The sequence below is a fragment of the Salvelinus namaycush genome, chromosome 2 (assembly GCF_016432855.1).
Source record: "Salvelinus namaycush isolate Seneca chromosome 2, SaNama_1.0, whole genome shotgun sequence".
Classification (NCBI taxonomy): Eukaryota; Metazoa; Chordata; class Actinopteri; order Salmoniformes; family Salmonidae; genus Salvelinus; species Salvelinus namaycush.
The window spans coordinates 67,075,681-67,097,572 of record NC_052308.1 but is presented as its reverse complement, the minus strand read 5'-3'; the positions used below and the strand labels follow the sequence as shown (position 1 = coordinate 67,097,572).

General features: G+C 43.7%; 1 protein-coding gene across 1 annotated transcript in view; it reads left to right on the top strand.

Annotated features, from left to right (window-relative positions):
* The window catches only part of LOC120066653 (ubiquitin carboxyl-terminal hydrolase 43-like), a 69,070-nt gene extending 48,222 nt beyond the window's left edge, over positions 1–20,848 (top strand). The window contains exons 7-14 of the mRNA XM_039018088.1: positions 6,618–6,721; positions 11,346–11,423; positions 11,610–11,739; positions 12,072–12,191; positions 12,325–12,583; positions 12,862–13,020; positions 13,421–13,627; positions 16,434–20,848. Of these exons, the coding sequence (XP_038874016.1) occupies positions 6,618–6,721; positions 11,346–11,423; positions 11,610–11,739; positions 12,072–12,191; positions 12,325–12,583; positions 12,862–13,020; positions 13,421–13,627; positions 16,434–17,656 (2,280 nt within the window). The 3' untranslated portion in view covers positions 17,657–20,848. The remainder of the gene's footprint in view (positions 1–6,617; positions 6,722–11,345; positions 11,424–11,609; positions 11,740–12,071; positions 12,192–12,324; positions 12,584–12,861; positions 13,021–13,420; positions 13,628–16,433) is intronic.
* The last annotated feature ends 1,044 nt before the right edge of the window (positions 20,849–21,892 follow it).

Below are 21,892 nucleotides of genomic sequence, written 5' to 3'. Positions count from 1 at the left end.
TTGGATGGGCTATTTACAGATGGGCTATGTACAGGTGCAGTGATCTGTGAGCTGCACTGTTTAAAGTTAGTGAGGGAGATATGAGTCTCCAGCTTCAGTTATTTTTGCAGTTCATTCCAGTCATTGGCAGCAGAGAACTGGAAGGAAAGGCTGCCAACAGAGGAATTGGATTTGGGGGTGACCAGTGAAATATACCTGCTGGAGCGCGTGCTACGAGTGGGTGCTGCTATGGTGACCAGTGAGCTGAGATAAGGCGGGGCTTTACCTAGCAAAGATTTATAGATGACCTAGAGCCAGTGGGTTTGGCAACGAGTATGAAGCGAGGGCCAGCCAACGAGAGCATACAGGTCACAGTGGTGGGTAGAATATGGGACTTTGGGGACAAAATGGATGGCACTGTGATAGACTGCATCCAATTTGCTGAGTGTGAGTAACATGTTCCAGTCTGTGATAGCAAAACAGTCCTGTAGTTTTGCATCTGCTTCATCTGACCACTTTTTTAAAGGCCGTGTCACTGGTGCTTCCTGCTTTAATTTTTGCTTGTAATCAGGAATCAGAAGGATAGAATTGTGCTCAGATTTACCAAATGGAGGGCGAGGGAGAGCTTTGTACGCGTGTGTGTGGAGTACAGGTGATATAGAATGTTTTTCCCTCTGGTTGCGCGTTGATAGAGATTAGGTAAAACTGATTTTAAGTTTCCCTGCATTAAAGTCTCTGGCCACTAGGAGCGCTGTCTCTGGGTGAGCTGTTTCCTGTTTGCTTATTTCCTTATACAGCTGACTGAGTGGGGTCTTAGTGCCAGCATCCGTCTGTGGTGGTAAATAAACAGCCACAAAAAGTATAGATTAAAACTCTCTTTGCAAACAGTGTGGTGTACAGTTTATCATAAGATACTCTACTTCAAGCCAGCAAAATTTAGAGACTTCCTTAGATTTCGTGCACCAGCTGTTGTTTACAAATATGCACAGACCGCCCCCCCCCTGCTGTTCTATCGAGCCGGTACAGCGTATATATCCTGCTAGCTGAATATCCATGACATCATTCAGCCACGAATCCGTGAAACATATGATGTTACAGTTTTTGATATTCGATATATTCGTGATCGTACCTCGTCTAATTTATTGTCCAATGATTGTACGTTGGCGAGTAATATTGACAGTAACGGTAGCTTTCCCACTCGCCTTCTGCGGATCCTTACGAGGCACCCCGCTCTGTGTCCTCTGTACCTGCGTCTCTTTCTCTTGCCAATAACGGGGATGTTGGCCTTATCGGGTGTTAGCAGTATGTCCTGTGCGTCCTGCTTGTTGAAGAAAAAATCTTTGTCTAATCCGAGGTGAGTGATCGCTGTCCTGATATCCAGAAGCTATTTTTCTGCCGTAAGATACGTTGGCAGAAACATTATGTACAAAATAAGTTACAAATAACGCAAAAAACCCCACATAATAGCACAATTGGTTGGGCGCTCGTAAAACTGCTGCCATTTCTCCCGGCGCCATTTGGGACATATGCAGACACTCTTGTGTGTGCGTCCGTGTGCTCTTGAGTCCTCAACAACTTCCTGGATAAAATAACCCCATCTTGAGAGGGAATTGGCTTTAATTACAAACGGGAGGCGTTCACTTAACCGGAGTGGCCGTAGGGACTGTCTCAGGACTGTCCATTTACACCCAGTCAGTTTAGACTCTGCCTAAGACACATTATCTGCTGTGTCACTGCTCCTTGTAACTGCCAGGACAGCCCCATTGTTCTCTCACCATAGCAATTAACTCTAGATGTGTAACAAGTGCGCTGAGAGTCGGGAAGCAAGTGCAGGGAGTGAGTGTTTGAATAAATAAATTAAACAATAAACACGTAACACAAACAAAGCACCGACATGAAAACAGGATGGCTCATTCATCCCCCTCCTCTCCCCTGTAACTATTCCCCAGGTCGTTGCTGTAAATGAGAATGTGTTCTCAGTCAACTTACCTGGTAAAATAACGGATAAATATTATTATTTTTTAAACAACACCTGAGGAAAGAACCAAGGGGAGTGACAGATATAGGGAAGATAATCAAGGAGGTGATGGAATCCAGGTGAGTGTCATGAGGCGCAGGTGCGTGAGACGATGGTAACAGGTGTGCGGGATAATCAGCAGCCTGATGACCTAGAGGCCGGAGAGGGAGTATACGTGACAGTACCCCCTCCCCGACGCGCGGCTCCAGCCGCAGGACGCCATCAAAGGGGACGAACCCGGGGATCAGGAGCGGACCGGTCACCCCTACTGATGCGCGAGAACCTGTTTTTTTCTTTCTAAAAACGTCACTTTTTCATTATGGGGTATTGTCTGTAGATCTATTTAATCAATTTTGTATTCAGGCTGTAATACAACAAAATGTGTCAAGGGGTATGAACACTTTCTGAAGGCACTGTATGTTGTTGAGAAACCCACAGGAGGCGCCACATCTTATGAATTTCCTCTACCACAAAACAAATAAGAATGACATGAGAAAGCAGGACAAACTACACTTTGAAGTGAAAAATCCCCCAGGGAGTCAAACAAACACCTCAAATACAAGTAAATACCAAACAATAATTCTGTCCTGGAACTTAACTGTGAATTCAGTCTGCATACAGCTTTGCCATGAATGAGAAATAAAGGGAACTAGACAGTGCAGTTGATGGTCACACAGCTTGACGGAGTTAACTTGACAAGGAGCTTGTTGCCGTGGAGATACATATCAGTGTGTCAACATTAGGTGTAAAGAAATAGTTCCTTCTCTGTGGGGGTAGGACCTTGTCTGTGGCTTATCAGCCTTAGCACTACCTGAGACTTTGAGCCCAGCGCTGTTTGCTCTGGATAAGGCCTCCTTGTCAAACACCACACTATCACCATGGCATCTCCCATAGCGACAGGGCAGCCCGCCTTAGGAGCAGAGGATAGTTGTGTGTTAAAAAGGAAGGCTCAAGATGAAGTGAGGGGGTCATTGTGTCAGTTTTGAACTCCATTGTCTATAGCAGTGGTCACCGACTGGTCGATCTCCAAGGCATTCCTAGTCGGTCATTTATGTAAAAAAAAAAAAAAACATACATTAATATTTTAAAAATATGTCTCACACTGTTGACGATAGGTACACCTGATTCAGCTGCCCTGCACGCCGCGTAGGCAACATGTTCCCATTTTGAACCATTTCATATGGTCTGAGAAGAACAACAATGCATTGGCAGGGCAATATGCAGAGATAATGTTTTGGGCCTATAGCCTACTGCACAAACCTCATTACTACAGTACTGCTTTTAATAGGTTCATATTACATAAGTTTACATTTTCAAGTCATGTCATAAATAATGCATGTGTACCAAACCATGGTTCCTGCTTAATGTGTGTATAGAGTAGCCCTACAGTGTATAGTGGATGCAAGATGGTCAGGGAAAGGGGCTCATTGCTTACAGTACTTATAATGTCTATAGTGGATCCACTATAACAAACTGAGGACATACCGGTCTACGTAATACCGGTCTTGTCTTTAGTCACTCCCTGTATTCTGGATCAAATCTGTGTGTTATCAGGGCAGAAGCCACAGTGTGATGTATGGATGCTGACATAACTCCCCCACTCTGCTCAGTGCATCTTGTCACGTGGGCTCCCTCTCTGGCCTCTAGGTCACCAGGCTGCTCGAAATGGCGCACACCTGTCACCATCGTTACGCGCATTATGACACTCACCTGGACTCCATCACCTCCTTGATTATCTGCCCTTTATATGTCACTCCCTTTGGTTTCTTCCCCAGTCGTCATTGTTCCTGTTCTAAGTCGGTGCGCTGTTCGTGTTTCTTGTTTTGTTCTTTTATTTATTAAAGGTATTCACTTCCTGAACTTGTTTCCCGACTTTCAGCGTACATCGTTACACCACCAAAACAGTCTAGACATTTCAGGCAATCTTTTCAAACAGCTCTTACACTAAAAGGGCATTATCATAATTTTCACAGTTTCACAGTATTATTCCAAATACATAGTGTGGATATGTATAGCTATATATAAAACACAGTAAAATCTCATTTTTGACTGCACTAGGCCTTTAATGTGATCCTTAGTTTGACCCCATGTTTCATGCTCACTTACAATGTTACATCAGATAACTGATGCATGTCGGCTGCTCAATGTATAAACTTTCTGTAATCACATACTTCAACTTCCCTTGAACCCTCTATCTATCTATCTATCAGTATTCCCATTTCATATTAGCTTAACGTCAAACTAACATAACAAGCTGCAGTTCATACATTATCAATGGGGCAAGCTGCAGTTCATATAAATGATTATGATTTAGGGAGCAGAAAAATCCATATCAAAATGGTGTGGTAAGTTCCTTGCCACACCATGTGTTGTAGAGGTCAGATCTTGCACTTGATAGATCCCACATTACATAAAAGCTTTAGTACCCACCTACATATGAGTCATTCCAGCATTGTGTCAACTTCAGACAAAGGAGATGATTGTGGACTACAGGAAGAAGGGGACAAAGCACACCCCCATTCTCATCGACGAGGCTGTAGTGGAGCAGGTTGAGAGCTTGGTGTCCTTGGTGTCCACATCACCAACAAACTAACATGGTCCAAGCACACCAAGACAGTTGTGAAGAGGGCACCATCAAGAGCATCCTGACTGGTTGCATCACTGCCTGGTAAGGCAACTGCTCGGCCTCCGACTGCAAGGCACTACAGAGGGTAGTGCATATGACCCAGTACATCACTGGGGCCAAGCTTCGTGCCATCCAGGACCTCTATACCAGGCTCTGTCAGAGGAAGGCCCTAAAAATGGTCAAAGACTCCAGCCACCCCAGTCATAGACTGTTCTCTCTGCTACCGCACGGCAAGCGCTGAGTCTATGTCCAAGAGGCTTCTAAACAGCTTCTACCCCCATGCCATAAGACTCCTGAACATCTGATCAAATGGCTACCCAGACTATTTGCATTGCCCCCCCCCCCCACACTCTTTTACACCGCTGGTACTCTCTGTTATCATCTATCACTTTAATAACTCTACCTACATGTACATATTACCTCAACTACCTCGACTAACCGGTGCCTCCGCACATTGACTCTGTACCGGTACCCCCTGTATATAGTCTCGCTACTGTTATTTTACAGCTGCTCTTTAATTACTTGTTACTTTTTATTTATTTTTCATATATTTTTTAAAACTGCATTGTTGGTTAGAGGCTCGTAGATAAGCATTTCACTGTAAGGTCTACCTACACCTGTTGTGTTCAGCGCATGTGACAAATAACATTTGATTTGGTTCAGTCGGCAGTATGCTGATAACTGTTGGATCAAATCTACAAGACAGATCAGAATGTACGAGACAGATTACTTTGAGGCTCCGGGAGGATGTGTCTCTTTGAAAAAGATCCTATGTGTGTTGGAAATGGCACCCCATGCAGAAGTAGTGCACTATATAGGGAATAGGGTGTCATTTGAGACACAGACCTGTGATTTTGACCAAGTCATCCAGGCTTGGTGTATTTTCTGCACCATACAGTGTGTTGTTCTCGCAAGCTGTGTTTTTTGATTATTTGTGTCTGTACCTAACAAATACAAACATTTGCTGAAAAGGAGATAAGGATATTCTTTCCTCAAGGCTTTGTCGGTTTAATATTTAATCCCACTTGATTTGTACCTAATCCAGACAGATTAAAAGTAGTACAAATATCCTCCAGAAAGACAGTATATGACATGAAATCTTCACAGGCATTAAATAAACAGGTGTTTATCTAATCTTCAACATGCACACAAACACACACACACACCTCCTCCACTCACTTTCACTCCACTCTCCCTCATCCAAAGAAGTTCCCTCGAGTTCCAAATTTCCCTTAAACTCACGTATAAACTCAGCCTAATTGCTCATCAATGATGACTTGTTCATTATGGTCTTATGAAAGATAACCTCACAACCGCATATGTATGGTCCACTCCCCCGAACAAAATACTTCTTTGCCGTTTTCATTTGGTGGTTACGGTCTTATTAACTAGGAATGCATCCCAAATGACACCCTATTCCCTACACAGTGCACTACTTTTGACCAGAGCCCTATGGCTCTAGTAGTGCCCTGTGTAGGGAATAGGTTGCCGTTTGGGACGCAGGGTTACTCATTTATTTCTCTGTATGCTTGGCTGCGGCTCTATTCTCCAGCGGCCTTCATTCCAAATGAGACCATTAGGTTTAATTTGCAACGTGATTCTCCTCTCTACCTTCTAATAACTTAGCCTCTCTTGTCTAATTCATCTCCTAATGCACCTTGTTCAGTCAAGGGTGGAGCTGTGGAGCCAGAGACACTGTTAACAATGCTGTTGTTATGAGTGGAACCTGTGTCCGTTTGTGATTTCTTTTTACTCAAATAAAAATGTAAGATACTGTACTGCTTGCTCCCGCAGTGTTCTTACAGTATTACAATGCACTTGTATTTTAGACGTACGATATGTACGATATGTACGATATGTACGATATGTACGATATCTCGTCTAGTGTCATCTTACCTCGTCTCGCCTTATCTCATGGTGTCTTATCTTATCTTACCTCGTCTCGTCTTATCTCATGTCTCACTTATCTCGTTGAATGCCTGTGTCTCCCTACAGAATGCAGGGTTGCTGTTCAAGGTCAGAGTGGTGGGAGGATCTGCCTCCTACAGCTACCTGTCCCCACAAGATGGACGCCCTCTCTTCCACCCTGCCGTGGACAGGTAAGACTGCATTATCCATCCCTCTCTCGTGCTTTCTCTCTCCTATCTCTCTCTCTCTCGCTTATTCTTTCTCTCTCGCACTCACACTCTATCTCTCTTTTTCTCCCTTTTTTCTCTCTCTCGCACTCACACTGTCTCTTTCTCTCTCTCATTCTTTCTCTCTCTCTCTCTCACACTCTATCTCTCTCTCTCTGTCTAAAATACCTGAACTAACGTACTATTTGTACATAAAGCCTACTCAAATGCCTGTCATTGAGTAACTTTTCTTTTCACTGTCAGACATAAAATGGTAAACCATGGTATCTCTGAACACTCAGAAACATCACAGGTGAATGAATGTCATGTTGAAGTAGAGATCACTTGCCTATTCTGTGCAAACAGTGCCTTTGAGAAGCCAATGAGCCATGAGGGGCTTACTGTAAAAAGGTAGAGGAATCTAGTCGCAGTGAAGAAAAGACAAGAGCCTTTATTCTCCCTCCTGTAGAGCGGGTTCAGCTGTCGTAGGAGCCACAGGGAGCTCCATCTAAAGCTGTGCTGTTGTTGTGATGTGATCGTATAGTGCAGTAGGACTCAATCCACAGGAGTTCTATCGAGGAGGTGGGACATGGGGTCAGACGCTAGGTAAAAGTAAACTTCCCTTGGGGTGGGTGAGTTCGGGGAAGAGGGGTTGCCTGTGTGACCCTCTCTCATCAGCAATTGCAAGAGAAGATGTGTCATCGAATGTTAAACCGTCTGCCCATTATATACAGAGATGCATAGAGAGATCAGAAAATCGTCTTGATCTGAATCATCTTTGAGTTGAATTGACCAGAATGAATAAGTGGTATCCTATCTGACTATCCGTTATCCTTTGTTCTGGCAATTCATCTCACTCAAGAGCATGACCATTCCGTTCTCAAAGTCCTTGAATTACAATGCGGTTATAAACAAAAACACGGTACCGTTATTATTTCAATTGTGTTCTTCCCTTAAGCTAGAGAGGAGCCGTCCTGTCTGGTCTTTATATTTTTTTTAAATCATATTTTCATCATAACACAGCATTACTGTATTCCCCTTACAATGTAATTGCACCAACTCATTTTTCATAAACGGGCATGCAAGGAGACTTGGGGTTTTGACTTCTGTGCAGCGTTGGCTTTACAAACATGTCATATGGAAGTTATTTCATAGAATTTTCCCTGGCCAATGTCGAACATGATGTTCCTTAGAAACAGTACATAGCCTGAGGCAACAATTTCAGGTATATGAACAAGATTCGATTAAAGAGAAAGAGTCTTTAGGAAAGAACCAGATTGGGGATGTGTGTGGTCAGGTAGGTATTCTGCTAGAGGCAGAGGGGAAGGTGAGCCACAAACACAGACAGACAGGGAGACAGGAGACGTTCTCCTCAGATCAACTATACAGACAGGAGGAGAGAGAGACAGAGTGACAGAGAGAATAGCAGCTGACTGACAAGTAGCTGGTTGCCTGAGGACTGAGTAGGTGGACAGCTCTGTACAGCAGGGGGGCATGGTGTCATCATCAGACACTCTTCAAGGGTTCTGAGCTTCGCTCTCCCATGAATGAGTGATCCTCTGAAGGTCAAAGATGTGGCCCTTGGGCACTGGAAAAGTGCACTGGGAAAGGTCAAGGGCACTAAGAAAGGGCTCGACAGGCTTCCTACCACCTTCTGGGAGTGTGTGCATGCATGTGTACGTCTCTCTCTCTCGCTCCTTCCCCTGGTGCTAATTTCAACCGCTCCTTCAGGGTATTAGGAGGTCTGGTATTATAAAATGAAGTGGTATTGATCGGCAGGGAAAGGAAAGGTGAAGAGGGGGAGGTTTGAGAAGTAGGACTGTTCTCAAGGGAATTAGAATGGCGTGTGACGGACAGGGGCTGAGACACAGGCATGGCCATTGAAGGTGCGTGTGTATGAAAGTGCCATTGGAAATGCCATTGCTTTGAATCAGAGTGCATTGTTGTCTGAGTGTATTGAGGCTGAGTTCCAAGTCCGAGTACATGACAAAGATCCAATGTAAAGAATGTTGACACAAGTGCCTCTTGACACGGTCATCCTGTACTGAAAATACAGTCAACACAATTGGAATTCAGAGGGAGGTTGTCTTCCTTGATTTCCTTTTGTGGGATTAGCATTTTTATCCAGGCAAAAGAATAACAGTGACATCATACTCTGTCTCTCTCCCCATCTCTGTAACTCTTATTTTAATCTCTTCCATGACAGAGAGACAAAAACAAATCCTATAAGCAGCTCTGCTATAGTGCCTAAGTGCCTGCTCTTTGCCCCCAGTTAGTAAAGTCATAAGCAGGCATTTAAGACGTTGGGTTCAGACCGTGGCTGACTTTTCAGCTCTGAATTACACAGTCAGATTCATTTTGACAAGCAGCCTCTCTTCCTTAATTGCAATTGTTTCTGCGTGGATTTGAAGGCGGGTTGGAATAATGCGTGAACGTGGGAGGAATTAATGGGGCTGCGGTCGTCTGTGGAGCGAAGCTGGCTGTTAATTCTGAGGTGATGTTGATGAACACAATACACATGCATCCAGACATGATTGCACACACGCACACGCACACACACGCACACGCACACACACACACACACACACACACACACACACACACACACACACACACACACACACACAAAGAACATCCTTTACATTATAAAGAGTCACAGATTCAGTCCTTTGTGCTCATACAGTATGTGTGCACACGCCTGTCCATGCTAACAAGGTATCAGTTTCACTTTGAAATTTGAGGTTTTTCCAAACGTCTATGTGTGAAGTCATAGTAAACGTACGTTTTTTACATTTAAGTTGAGACACTGTTACCTAACTCCCCATAAGTTAAATACAAACACTTGCGTCGGGCTGGGGGTGAAAGTTTGGGAAAGGCTTAAAACTGAGAAAAACATATATACCATTGCCTTGCACACGAAACCCTCAACGCCAGATTGCAGCTTTACACCCATCCACCATCCCTGTCCTAGCAAGCCAACAGCTTACTTTAAAGTAATAGCACTCACTTTTCCCCCTAGTGGCCGGTTTTGAAGGCAATTCTACACGTTCTTGGGACCAGGTTGGATGTCTCTGCTTTGACTTCAAACTAAAGCGATCTCCCTGGTCCATGAACACACACACACACACACACACACAGAGAAATGTCAGACTACATCCATTATTGAAGCAGTGTCCTTTATGTCCCAGTGTCCTTTATGTCCCAGTGTCCTGCAGGTAGAGGAGGTGTTAGATCGATCTCAGTGTGAATTCATCACTCATCACTGTCTGTCTGTAGCCACTGGGACTGTGACCTTCGGTTGAGTCAAAGGCAGACAGCAGCACACACCCTGACACAACCGAGGACTGACTTACCTTTACAACGTACACTTTCAAGGACACAAACAAACGCACGCTCACACACCAAATGAATCCTCTCACTATAGTTTTTCTGACAGCAGTGCTTCAGACACAAAGTTGATTCCCCAGATGGATTTCTCCGTCTGCGTTTCTACCTCAGAACTGCCTGTTTCCTGAAGAGGGATTGTTGAAGAGAGAGATGTTGAAGGTTTGCCTTTTATAGCACCCCTTTGTGTCAATGAGACCAAAAGGGAGATGAATGATCCTTGTCACACAACAGTGTAGTGTCTATTGTGGCAGCTGCTTGGCAACAGTTGAAAGTCACAAAGAAAAGTACAAAGCACTCAGTTTAGTTATAACAGAAAGCAGTCGCTTTCATTAAATGTATGTCTTTTCAGTCACTTTCATTTCATGCTGTTTTAGTAGTCAACACTATGATCAAGGTGGTTTGATTTTACTCTTGGCGTCAATACCTTATGGAAGCCTGACACCTAGTGGTGCATTTCAGAGCTTCCCACTGTGCACACTAACCGGTGCCCATTGTATTCCACTGCATCAGCACCTCTTATCATCAATGAAACTCACTACAAAGATTACCTGTACATTTGAGTCAGGAATGTTTTACCATGATGGAAGTCTCAGGTCAACAATGGCTTGACTTAGAATACAGAATACTGATGTTTGTTTACATCCACACACACACACACACACACACACACACACACACACACACACACACACACACACACACACACACACACACACCATAACTAATAGGGAAAGGATAGCATGAACCTGATGGCATCTTAAAACAATGTCTGACACTTTTGGATTCCGAATGCTTGACGACTGTGCTTACAAACTGGGATTACTAAAAATATCATGCTGCAGAATACTGATGTGTATTACAGTGTACGTTACAGATGGACTTCAATAAATGTAGTGTAATACGACATATAATACAACTCCCATCGTATTGGCATTTTAAAACAGTAATCTTTGAGGTATGAGACACACACCTTTGTCTATGTGAAAAAACTGTATGGGATACCTAAGGCTAGCTCTATCCCAGTGGTAGTCTGGTAAACATTGTATCTAGTGGTAGTCTGGGAGACATTGTATCCAGTGGTAGTCTGGGAGACATTGTATCCAGTGGTAGTCTGGGAGACATTGTATCCAGTGGTAGTCTGGGAGACATTGTACCCAGTGGTAATCTGGTAGACTTTGTACTCAGAAGATAGTGTGTATTCATCATGTAATATGTTTTCCAGAGCCCTGAAGTTATGTGGCCCGGGAGGACCACCCCACGTGAAGCTAGAGATTGAGTGGGAACACAAGATCAAAGAATGGTGAGCACTGGACATACACATGTACACACACCAAATCAATTGACTCAGAAACACACACACACACACATTCATTATTTATTGTATAGAAGGATTCACTCTGTCTTTATCTCGTCCTCTCTCTCACAAACACACACTCATACCCCAACTTTCTGCGTCTGTGCATGTGTGTGTGTGTGTGTGTGTCAGTCTGTTTGGTAACATCCAGGAAGAGGTGGTGAAGGACTCAGAGAGTGTGAGAGTCCAGCAGCAGCAGCACCTGCAGCAGCACAGCTGTACCCTGGACGAATGCTTTCAGCTCTACACCAAAGAGGAACAGGTAACATGGACTATACAATACCGCCCAATGCAACTGGTCTTAACCTGCCTTTGGGGTACTGAACATTAAAGATGCACTATGCAGAAATTGTACCTCCTTTCAATGAGAATGACAGATCTATAGCTCACATCTCTATGTGAATTGGGTCGAGTCGACCAATAAGTTACAGTACATATTGCAGCTTTAATATTGCATTAGTCGATTCATAAGTTGATCTCTCTCTTTCTCCCCCACTCCCTGAGTATTGTTATTTGGTTTTGGACAAACGTAGTGTATGAAGACTATAACTTTATGTGAGACTTCCCCACTGACCATGTGTGTTATCTCTCCAGCTGGCCCCTGACGACGCATGGAAGTGTCCCCACTGTAAGCAGCTCCAGCAGGGCATGGTGAAGATGTCCCTGTGGACCCTCCCCGACATCCTCATCCTCCACCTCAAACGCTTCCGACAGGTAACTGGAGCCAATCACATGTAGTGGATTGCCATTCTTCCCTTGCCTGTCTATTCTTCCCAAAAGCACCACAATGGAAATAAGTCATTCATTGTGTTAACCTTGATGGTTGATTAAAAATTCAATGAATCAGGTGGGCGAGCGGCGCAACAAGCTGTCCACCCAGGTGCGCTTCCCCCTGGCCGGGTTGGACATGGCCCCCCACGTGGTGAAGAGGTCCCAGAGCATGAGGAACCTGGGGAACCTGGGACCCTGGCCCCCCACATGGAAACAGCCTGAAGGCAGCAGTCATCATATTAGTCACCCAGACATGGCCCTGCCTCCTGACTTCCTCTATGACCTCTATGCAGTGTGTAACCACCATGGTGGGATGCACGGCGGACATTACACAGGTACTGGTTGGCCATTGATATACCGTTGATGTAGGAGACGTGATGTTGATGAGAGAGGCATACTGACAGGCGTTGTATGTATGGGGCTGTTGATCGAGAAGTGAGGAGAGAATATTGTTAGTGAGAGAGATGCCTACTGCCAAATAATGATGATACATAGGACATGCATAACAGTACAGTGCCCTCCTCTATAGTGGTCACATCAACTTACATGACTATACCCAGGACATAATGATTGTGGTGCAGCCTGTCTCTACAGTTCTGTGTGCGTTTTGCAGCGTACTGCAGGAACTCAGTGGACGGTCAGTGGTACAGCTATGACGACAGCAGTGTGGACCTGGTGCCTGAGGAGGAGGTTTGTACCAGGGGGGCCTACATACTGTTCTACCAGAGACGTAACGTCATTCCCCCCTGGTCCGCCAGCAGCTCAATCAGAGGTGGGTAGTGTACCACACACACACACACACACAGGCATGGACACACACACATCACAGGAGAGAATTCACTCAGGGTTCAATTGCATTACAGCTGAACTCCGTACAGAGATAGTCTTAGATACAACAAGACCATTCAGCCTTTATCCACTAAAGGTTAACTCATAACTGCAGGTTTCACTCATGTCTGCAATATATGGTGTTGCAAGCACCATGCTCCAACCACCTGAACCAGCAAAACCACAATGTGATATTTCAATTGCTAAATGCTATATTGTACATAGGAATTATCTGTGTAGTTTTTCTGTGTGTTTTCTGTATTGACTGGAATGGAACTGACATGTGTAGGTATCTTTCTGGTCCAGTGCCCATAGTCACAGAAACGTCTCTCTCCCCTCTGTAGGCTCCACCAGTTCCTCCATGTCGGACCACTGGCTGGTCCGTCTGAATGGGGACAGTAAGAGGGGTAGTCTGGTGTCCCGCTCCTCCACCACCTGCCCCTCCTCTGTCCCCGACTCCCCGGAGTCCCCAGTCTTCCTTGATGACCCGCCCAGAGAGGAGGAAGGTGAGGGGCCTGGGAAACATGAGATGCATGGTAAACCAAAGAAAGGTAAAAAATAAATAAATAAATAAATAAATAAACGTAGGTCTTCATTCCATTGGTGGTGGAAGGTGATGGGTGGTGGTGGTGGTGAGTTTTCCTGTTACTACAGTAGGGGAGAGTGGGGTAAGTTGAGTCTTTACATTCAACATCACGCCGTCAAGGGAAACATAGTTTTATTTCTAACAAAGATATTTACATACACTGAGTATACCAAACATTAGGTATATCTTCCTAATATTTAATTACCCCCTTTTGCCCTCAGTCTCAATTTGTCAGGGCATGGACTCTACAACGTGTCAAAAGTGTTCCACAGGGACAATGGTCCATGTTGACTCCAATGCATTCCACAGTTGTCAAGTTGGCTGGATGTCCTTTGGGCGTTGGACCATTCTTGATACACACGGGAAACTGTTGAGGCCCTGTTGTTACCTCATATCCCAGCGATAATGCCTTGCATTACACCTGGGAAGAAAACACTTACATTTACTCAAGTTGCCATTGGCTCAACTTACCCCAAGACAAACATTTTGACTATATTAGCCGACACAGATACAAGGATGCACTTTCCTGCTAGGTTTAGGACCTCATATTGAGCTTATAGAGACCCCCAACTGATGTATAGAACAATCTTAAAATGATCTACTTTGGTTTAGACACAAGCATCATAAATATATACAATAAATTAATTTGACTGAAAATCAATTTTTTTGACCTAAATAAGCTTACCGCTTTTTCCTTGTGGTTTCTTCCTTCAGAGACTCCAGAAAAGGATGACCTCATCCTAAATATTTGGTCAAATGATTATTGTGTATGGTTTCCTAGAAACAAGGGTGGCTCAACTTTCCCCTTTGGTTCAACTTACCCCACTCTCCCCTATTTAAAGCACTTTGAGCATCTGGAAAAGCTAAATCTAATCAGTGGTTATTATTATTCCATGTTGTTGCTAATACACCACACGTGAGCATAGAGTGCATCACCTCTTTAATGTTTAGCTGAACACATTCTACTCTAACTGTGGATGTGCATTTACGTAATCTCTTTCTATACATACACAGTCCATGCCTACATACAGTTGAATTCAGAAGTTTACATATACTTAGGTTGGAGTCATTAAAACTTGTTTTTTCAACCACTCCACAAATTTCTTGTTAACAAACTACAGTTTTGGCAAGTCGGTTAGGACATCTACTTTGTGCATGACACAAGTAATTTTTCCAACAATTGTTTACAGACAGATTATTTCACTTATAATTCACTGTATCACAATTCCAGTGGGTCAGAAGTTTACATACACTAAGTTGACCGTGCCTTTAAACAGCTTGGAAAATTCCAGAAAATGATGTCATGGCTTTAGAAGCTTCTGATAGGCTAATTGACATCATTTGAGTCAATTGGAGGTGTACCTGTGGATGTATTTCAAGGCCTACCTTTCAACTCAGTGCCTATTTGCTTGACATCATGGGAAAGTCAAAAGAAATCAGCCAAGACCTCAGAAAAGAAATTGTAGACCTCCACAAGTCTGGTTCATCCTTGGGAGAAATTTCCAAACGCCTGAAGGTACCACATTCATCTGTACAAACAATAGTATGCAAGTATAAACACCATGGGACCACGCAGCCGTCATACCATTCAGGAAGGAGACCCGTTCTGTCTCCTAGAGATGAACATACTTTGGTACGAAAAGTGCATATCAATCCCAGAACAACAGTAAAGGACCTTGTGAAGATGCTGGAGGAAACAGGTACAAAAGTATCCACAGTAAAACGAGTCCTATATCGACATAACCTGAAAGGCCGCTCAGCAAGGAAGAAGCCACTGCTCCAAAACCGCCATAAAAATGCAGGACTACGGTTTGCAACTGCACATGGGGACAAAGATCGTACTTTTTGGAGCAATGTCCTCTGGTCTGATGAAACAAAATAGAACTGTTTGGCCATAATGACCATCGTTATGTTTGGAGGAAAAAGGGGGATTCTTGCAAGCCGAAGAACACCATCCCAACCGTGAAGCACGGGGGTGGCAGCATCATGTTGTCGGGGTGCTTTGCTGCAGGAGAGACTGGTGCAATTCACAAAATAGATGGCATCATGAGGGAGGAAAATGATGTGGATATATTGAAGCAACATCTCAAGACATCAGTCAGGAAGTTAAAGCTTGGTCGCGAATGGGTCTTCCAAATGGACAATGACCCCAAGCATACTTCCAAAGTTGTGGCAAAATGGCTAAAGGACAACAAAGTCAAGGTATTGGAGTGGCCATCACAAAGCCCTGACCTCAAACCCATAGAAAAAGCGTGTGCAAGCAAGCAGGCCTACAAACCTGACTCAGTTACACCAGCTCTGTCAGGAGGAATGGGCCAAAATTCACCCAACTTATTGTGGGACGCTTGTGGAAGGCTATCCGAAACGTTTGACCCAAGTTAAACAATTTAAGGAAATGCTACCAAATACTAATTGAGTGTATGTAAACTTCTGACCCACTGGGAATGTGATGAAAGAAATAAAAGCTGAAATAAATCATTCTCTCTACTATTATTCTGACATTTCACATTCTTAAAATAAAGTGGTGATCCTAAGACAGGGATTTTTTTACTAGGATTTAATGTCAGGAATTGTGAAAAACTGAGTTTAAATATATTTGGCTAAGGTGTATGTAAACTTCTGACTTCAACTGTCAGAAAAAAGCTCATTGTGATCGCTGTGCTTGTTATTTACAATTTAATAAAATGGGTTTGAAAATTAAAGTTAGTCTAGCTTTAAATGTCAGAGACACTATGGTAAAGTGTTATTTTCTCTCTCTCTTTCAACCCCAGGTGGTTTTGAGACCAGGCCGTTCGTACGGGGCATCCAGGGTCGTAGCGTCAGCATGAGGACCCCCACTAAGAACAAAGAGACACTGAACAAGGTCCTACCGCTACGCTGGTCGTTCGGCTCCAAGGACCGCCGAAAAATTGCAGCCGAGGCCGCCCCTGCTCCCATCCCCACCCCTGCCCCTGTGGAACTGGTGGAGTACCTAGAGTCTGGAAGAAGACCTCGCTGCACCAAGGACTCTATAGTCAATTTAATGATGGGCTCTGAGAGCCATAAGGGTCCTGCCATCAGCTCCCCCAGTGTGGGAAGCAGCCTGAACTGCATGGGACAACCAGAGTCTCTGCAGATGCCAGAGGGCCAGAGAAGACCAGTCACAGACAAGACAGGGAGTCTGAGACGAAGTAGCAAAGGGTCCCAGCAGCAGCAGAGAGACCAGGGGGATCAGAGAGACCAGAGGGACGAGAGTAGGATGGGCAGTAGTAGTAGTACTAACACTCTGACCAGGAGGAGTACCAAGAAGAGTAAGGAGAAGGACCAGGGAAAGCCCCAAGAGGCCCCGTCTAGGAGGGGGTCTAGTGCAGGCGTCCAGTCCAGCTCCAGCACCCACAGCCTCAGGGACAGAGACTGGGAAGGCACCCTGAGGAGAGGGGCCAAGGGCCACCAGGACCCACCACCAAGGGACTGTCTGGCACCACCCGAGGGAGAAAAGAGAAGGAAGGGTGAGAAGGTAGAGGAGGCCTCCAAGAGCCACGAGGGGCTGCTGTCTTTCTTCAAGAGCAACTTCAAGAAGAAGGACAAGGAGTCGTCATCTTCTCGCAAGTCCGACTCTGGAAAAGTTGGCGACGTCGGCGGGTCCAGCACCTCCCGGCTGTCCCTGTCCAGTGGAGCCCCAGGCGGGGCCACGAAGACGGGGGAGGCGAAATCCAACGGAGCCCCCCGCAACGGGGGTGCCAATCGTCTCGGAGACGAGCTACCCAACGATAAAGCCAGACGTGCCGCTGCTGCCGATATCAAACGCTCTCAGAGCTCATCCAACATCCCCAGCAAGGAGGAGTCTAGCATGCGAAGGACCGCCTCTTTACACCGCAAAGGGCTGTCCCATGGTGTGGCTCCGCCCCCTCGCAGCCTCACAGATGAGAAGCCCTCCTACGGTACCCTGCAGAGGACTCGCTATAGTACCAACTCACTGGGACGCAAGAGGACTGTCCCCGAGTCCAGCTTTTAGCTGACACACACACACCCTGACACACACACACCAGGGTCGTTTTCACTAGGCACCAAACAGAAGAAATGGACTGAAACAGGGAGAGATTAGCTTAATTTGTTGAGTAAGAAATGCTATGTTTTTGTTTTCCATTGCAAAACGTTTTTTCTACATTTTGCTACAGTGACTTTGTGCACTAATCAATCTGACCCTGATCAAAGCAACGGAGCTCTGCTGGAAGGATACTCCTGTAGGTATACACAGAAGCACAGGTATGTGAATACCACACAAGGTGGCTCCCTCCGGTGTTGTGGAGGGGTGTAGCGTCAGTGAAAGAGCCCGTCACAGGGCCAAGGAGAACATTAAGGAAAGGTGACGCATGAAGTACGACTGCTAACATAAACAAAATGTCATATCAGAATGAATATTTTCTTATTCCAGTTTTGTTTTTATTTTATTTATTTGTAAAAAATTATTGTGACTTAACAAGTGCCTCAGTAACTGATATGCAGTTTTAAACCAATGAGTTTGTGGACACCTGGTCAGCACCGGAAGCACATGTATTCACACTCGCATACATGCACACACACACACAGGCATGCACACGCGCACACACACATTATCTACACTCGTGTCTTAAAATCGTAGTAAATGAATGGCATTCATCACTATCTTCCTCGATCGGTTTGTCCAATGGTGGCACCTAAAGGAATGTTATGACAGTGTCATGACAATACGTTTTGTTGTTATGTCTACACGCTCTAGAAGATTTGGACAAAAACATTGATTCATTGGAAGTATACATCAGAGCTTTAATAGGTGATTTCCTCCTAGATTGAAGTATGAATGATTTAATACGTGCTGCTTGCACTGCAAACTAGCTGCTATATAGATTCACACATTGCAAGTGCAGGTTATGATATTGCACTTTCTACATTGCCAATGGTACCGAACTCTCCCTTTCATGCAGTAAGAAAGATACCCTCCTAACAATATAACTTGGCCTACGCAACACGTCCCCCTTTATTCTTAAGCTCGTGAAAATATGCAGTTCGACCACACGATCCATTATTATAAATACAAGAACATTTAGATGGAAATTTGACATTTTTAGCACTGAAGTCTGGCTTTATGATTCTAATGAAATTACTGTGTTTTAAATGAGTGCAAAATGACCTCAGATTGATCTATTCTTGCTACTGGTAGGTAATTGAACTTACTGATGCTGATACACTGACAATCTGGTATGTAGGTCTATGCGGTACTGTATTAGAGAGGCAAGCGGTGTTGATTGATTGCATTACTATGCAGTTCTCTATGAAGGATTATGCACTGTAACAGTAAGGTCACTGTAACAGTAAGGTCACTGTAACAGTAAGGTCACTGTAACAGTAAGGTCACTGTAACAGTAAGGTCATTTATTTGAATCATCAGACTGTCCACTACAGTAGGCAGTAGATGCACTGGTCCAATCACCCCTGAATGTCACATACGTGTTATTAATCAACCTTGATGAGCTCTTTGGCCCCCCTTATCCAGTCTTACTTCTCATCCTCTCTCCCTTCACTCCTCCACATTCATCCGTCTTATCTCTTTTTTTTCATTCTCTGTCATCCATCGTGTCTCTCATCAAGTCTCTTTGGCCACTGACTAAAGGTCCCCTCTGCTCCAATCTGCAGAGCTCTCGCCTGGCGTTAACGACGGCGTAGGCGTTCAATTGAAACACCCTCGCTCTCACTGGGTTGAAATTAACGGTGTAATTGGGTCGAGTCTCTATGGTACAATATCCCTTCTTTAGAGTCGTTAAGGTACACCGTGGGAAGAGGCTGTAGATACTGGCAGTCACGTAATGTCTGAGTCTCTGAGAACCTTTTACATTTTTTAAGCTGTTAGTCATCCATTTTCCTTCCTGAAAGCTACAGTATATGTACAGCTACAGTATATGTACAGCTACAGTATATGTAGCTTTCAGTTTATACTTTTAATGGGCCTAGCAATGCCACACTTTATCGTAGGGGTGAGAAAAACACTTCAACACCCCACACCAGTTAGTCCTTGACACTAATTAGCTCGTCACACTTAGCGTCTGTCTGTGCCACTCAGGCACAGTTCTAAGCAATAAAGATTGAATTAATGTCTGGTTACATCGTGTCCATGTTTTGCACATAGAATATACTGCTGAAGTGTAAGTTGAAGGAAGCATTGTGGGCAGCAATTCAACAGCTTGTCATTGGTACACCAAGCATGGTTAATAATAAGGTACCAAATCCTAATGGGCAGTTTTCAGCTAATGTCTTTAACAAATTATGCCTTTTGTTAGTGTAGCCAGTTTTCACTCACAATAATTAGTGGACCAAGCCAAAGCATTGGTATTATCCTGGAGCAATTTTTTACAGTATAAAACTCACCAGTCACTATTGACTCTATTGGGAAGATGGAGGATCACATCAGTTTCATGTAAAATAAATAGTTCACGAATAAATAAGACTATTACAATCCTTAATTGTGAAGTTTGTCATTTGTCTTTGCAGCTTGAATTCCTGGGGGACAGAGGGGTGTTGAGTTGCTACAGTACTTCCCAGTCAACTGTCTTAAAACTTCACTGTTGCCCGTAGGTCTTTTCTGTGACAGAGCTATGCTTGGTGATAGACAGCATGTCTTATCTGTAGACAACATGGTCTCATTAAAATATGTCAAAATAGTGCCATATTAACCATTGTAGTTCTACTGTATGTCACAGAAAAGAACATATTATCTCTGCTGTGGGAATAAGAGCGTTTGGATGGGACACAAAGTCTGTATTGTTCATTGACATTTTGTTTATTTCTTTTGTTCTAGATGAGGACACTATGTACCTACCACAGTTTACTTGTACCAAAACGAGCACTTGTATTTAAAATGAAGAATATAAATTATCCAATTCTTTTGTGAAATGTGGCATAAAGATGATTTATATGCAACTTTTCTACATTTTATAAGGGTTTTGTAAATATATGAATACACATAGCTCTATATAATGTATGTATAAAGGGAGACATGATGTAGTATAGCCTTGTATAAATTGCGGGGCTATGAGGTTAAGGCTGATGCACAAGTATAGGCCACAACTGTGGTGTGTACTGTTCTTCTATGCACAAGAGTACGACAAGGTATATGCTATAACTGTAAAACCATTACTGTAAAACCACCACAGGGGGTTGTATCTGCCTAATATGTTTATACTGCAAATAAAACACATTGTTTATCACACTTGGGTTTGTGTGCAGTTATTATGTATTCTGTATTCACTCACTTGGATACATGTGTATTGTATATTCTAAACTGAGTGGTTCGAGCCCGAATGCTGATTGGCTGACAGCCGTGGTATATCAGACCATATACCACAGGAATGACAAAGCATTACTTTTTACTGATCTAATTGCATTGGTAACCAGTTTATGACAATAATGGCCATAAACAACACCCCCTCAGGCCTTATTGCTTAGTGTTCTTAATGTTTTGTACACTCAGTGAATAGTATAGTATACATGAGTATAGTATGGTGCTGGTTCCATTGTTGGAGCTGTCTTCATACTCTTCAAGCGTCTACATAAAGCGCACCTATAAACATCATCTCTCCCACCACCCATGCCAGTATTTCTTTGAAAGGTTCACATTGTTGTACTTCAGGGTTGGGCTCAATTCGAATTGATTATTTAATTCAGGAGGTGATTTTAAAAAATTATAAAATGAAACACTTTTGAAGTAAATAGCTTCTACTAATCAGTTTATCGAGAAGTCATTGAAAATAGATGGAATTTAAAAAAAAAATTACTTTACTTTCTGAATTGACTGCCTTCAATTCAAATTGAAACCCCAGCCCTGATGCAATTACTTAGAATGAACTGGCATGTTTTGAATTAAAGGCCAAGTACCAAGGACATAAGTGCGCTGAACAATTCCAAGTAAACCTGCACTTTTCACTCTTCAAAAAGAATTAACAGACCAAAATGGTTGATTCTATTGAGTGACTGGAACAATAATGAATAATGGACACAACTGAGCCGGACAATTCATTTTTCATACTCTACTTTCAAAGCTCTCATTTGAATATTTTGCCTCTTTGAAATTCAATAAGATATCCTTAACAAAAGTTAGGACATACTGTAAGAGGTCTCTAGTACTGTATATCTCAACAGTGTTAGAGCAAGAGGCTTTTATCTTATTGGTAATAAGAGCAGCCTGTTAACCAAAGCTATTTCCCTTCCTGTATTTTCT